Genomic DNA, 1,241 nt, shown 5'->3' on the forward strand with positions numbered 1-1,241 from the left:
GCTTATAAGTTTCCGTTCATATTTATCCCGCTTCTTTCTGGGGATAATTTGCGGTGCATTGCATTCAACTGCGGAATAGATTCCGCAAAAAAGTGGAAATACCAATATATTGGTAAGTTCAAAGTACTTATATAAGGCATATCCCGATCAATTATAAAGTTCAAAGAAGTAAATTTTTTTTATATCTTTATCACTGTTAATTTGAATATACGTGATACTTCGCTTCAACAACCAATGCCGAGAAATCAACATTCTTAAAGCGCTTACGCCCAGAAAGTGTGGAACCCTTGTGGACAGTGATGCCTAAATTATCCACTGAAAATTCTCAGCCAAAAGCTACTCCAAACATGGGAAATACAAAAATATTAGGTCATTACTTGATGATGCTGGCGGTCTTGTTCTTAGCGAAGAATCCAAGAGAAGGTCTTAATGCTGGTCAATCCTACTTTGAAGGCACCACAGATTATTGGTATATTATATGCAGCACATAGGCACTCTACGTTCGCCTTGAGGTTTATCATTGGAGGAGCAGGAGGTTGGAGTGTTGTTGAAGGAGAAAAATTGTATGAATAGGGGAGACGTTATTCTCACCGCTCGTTAGAAATGGCATGATTATCCTCGTAAAGATAGCGATGGGCTTGATTTGCCCATGTTCCAATATCCAGTCAACGTTACAGAACATTACGATGATGACCGCTATCCAAGTAAGGGAGCTCCTGTTTCACCATCGAAGTATCCATGGGGTGATGTTCAGAAATATCTTAATTGTGTGAAGGGAGACTACACTATTTATACGTATGAGCCTCAAGTTGAAAAAGGAGAGCCACTATCGACGATTATTGGTAGCCAGGCTGAGAGGGTTGCAGCTGGTAATCTTCTCCTCTGCATCAGGAGACAAGTCATTTGTTTATCATGTATATGGGTAAGAGACATACTATAATTACGGAACATGACGGCAAAGAGACATACTATAATTACGGAACATGACGGCAAAGAGACCATTTTACAATGGGAACAGAGTGATACATTCTGTAGTCCATCTTGGAGAAAATTCAGACTTGTGAATGAAAGAGATGAAACTGCTTATCTCATCAGTTTCTCTGACTCACCATTACTCAAGAATTTAGACATATACCAATCTAAATAGTATAATCACTATATATTACTTTTAATGTTTAGTTGTTATGTATTTCTTTAATTTTATGTTGGAATATAAAGTGGGGAAGTATCTTCCGGACCAA

At 38.1% G+C, this 1,241-nt stretch overlaps 2 protein-coding genes across 2 annotated transcripts; both read left to right on the forward strand.

Moving 5' to 3' along the window:
* Nucleotides 1-649: 649 nt before the first annotated feature.
* On the forward strand, nt 650-940 carry AC631_05984 (uncharacterized protein; the record flags this gene model as incomplete). Its single annotated transcript, XM_015614813.1, has 1 exon — nt 650-940. The coding sequence occupies one exon, from the start codon at nt 650-652 to the stop codon at nt 938-940; it is 291 nt and encodes a 96-aa protein (XP_015464358.1).
* Nucleotides 941-949: 9 nt separating this feature from the next.
* AC631_05985 (uncharacterized protein) lies at nt 950-1,147 on the forward strand (the record flags this gene model as incomplete). Its single annotated transcript, XM_015614814.1, has 1 exon — nt 950-1,147. One exon carries the CDS (start codon nt 950-952, stop codon nt 1,145-1,147), a length of 198 nt encoding a protein of 65 aa, XP_015464359.1.
* Nucleotides 1,148-1,241: the final 94 nt, after the last annotated feature.

This window comes from Debaryomyces fabryi, assembly GCF_001447935.2.
Source record: "Debaryomyces fabryi strain CBS 789 chromosome Unknown contig00405, whole genome shotgun sequence".
Classification (NCBI taxonomy): Eukaryota; Fungi; Ascomycota; class Pichiomycetes; order Serinales; family Debaryomycetaceae; genus Debaryomyces; species Debaryomyces fabryi.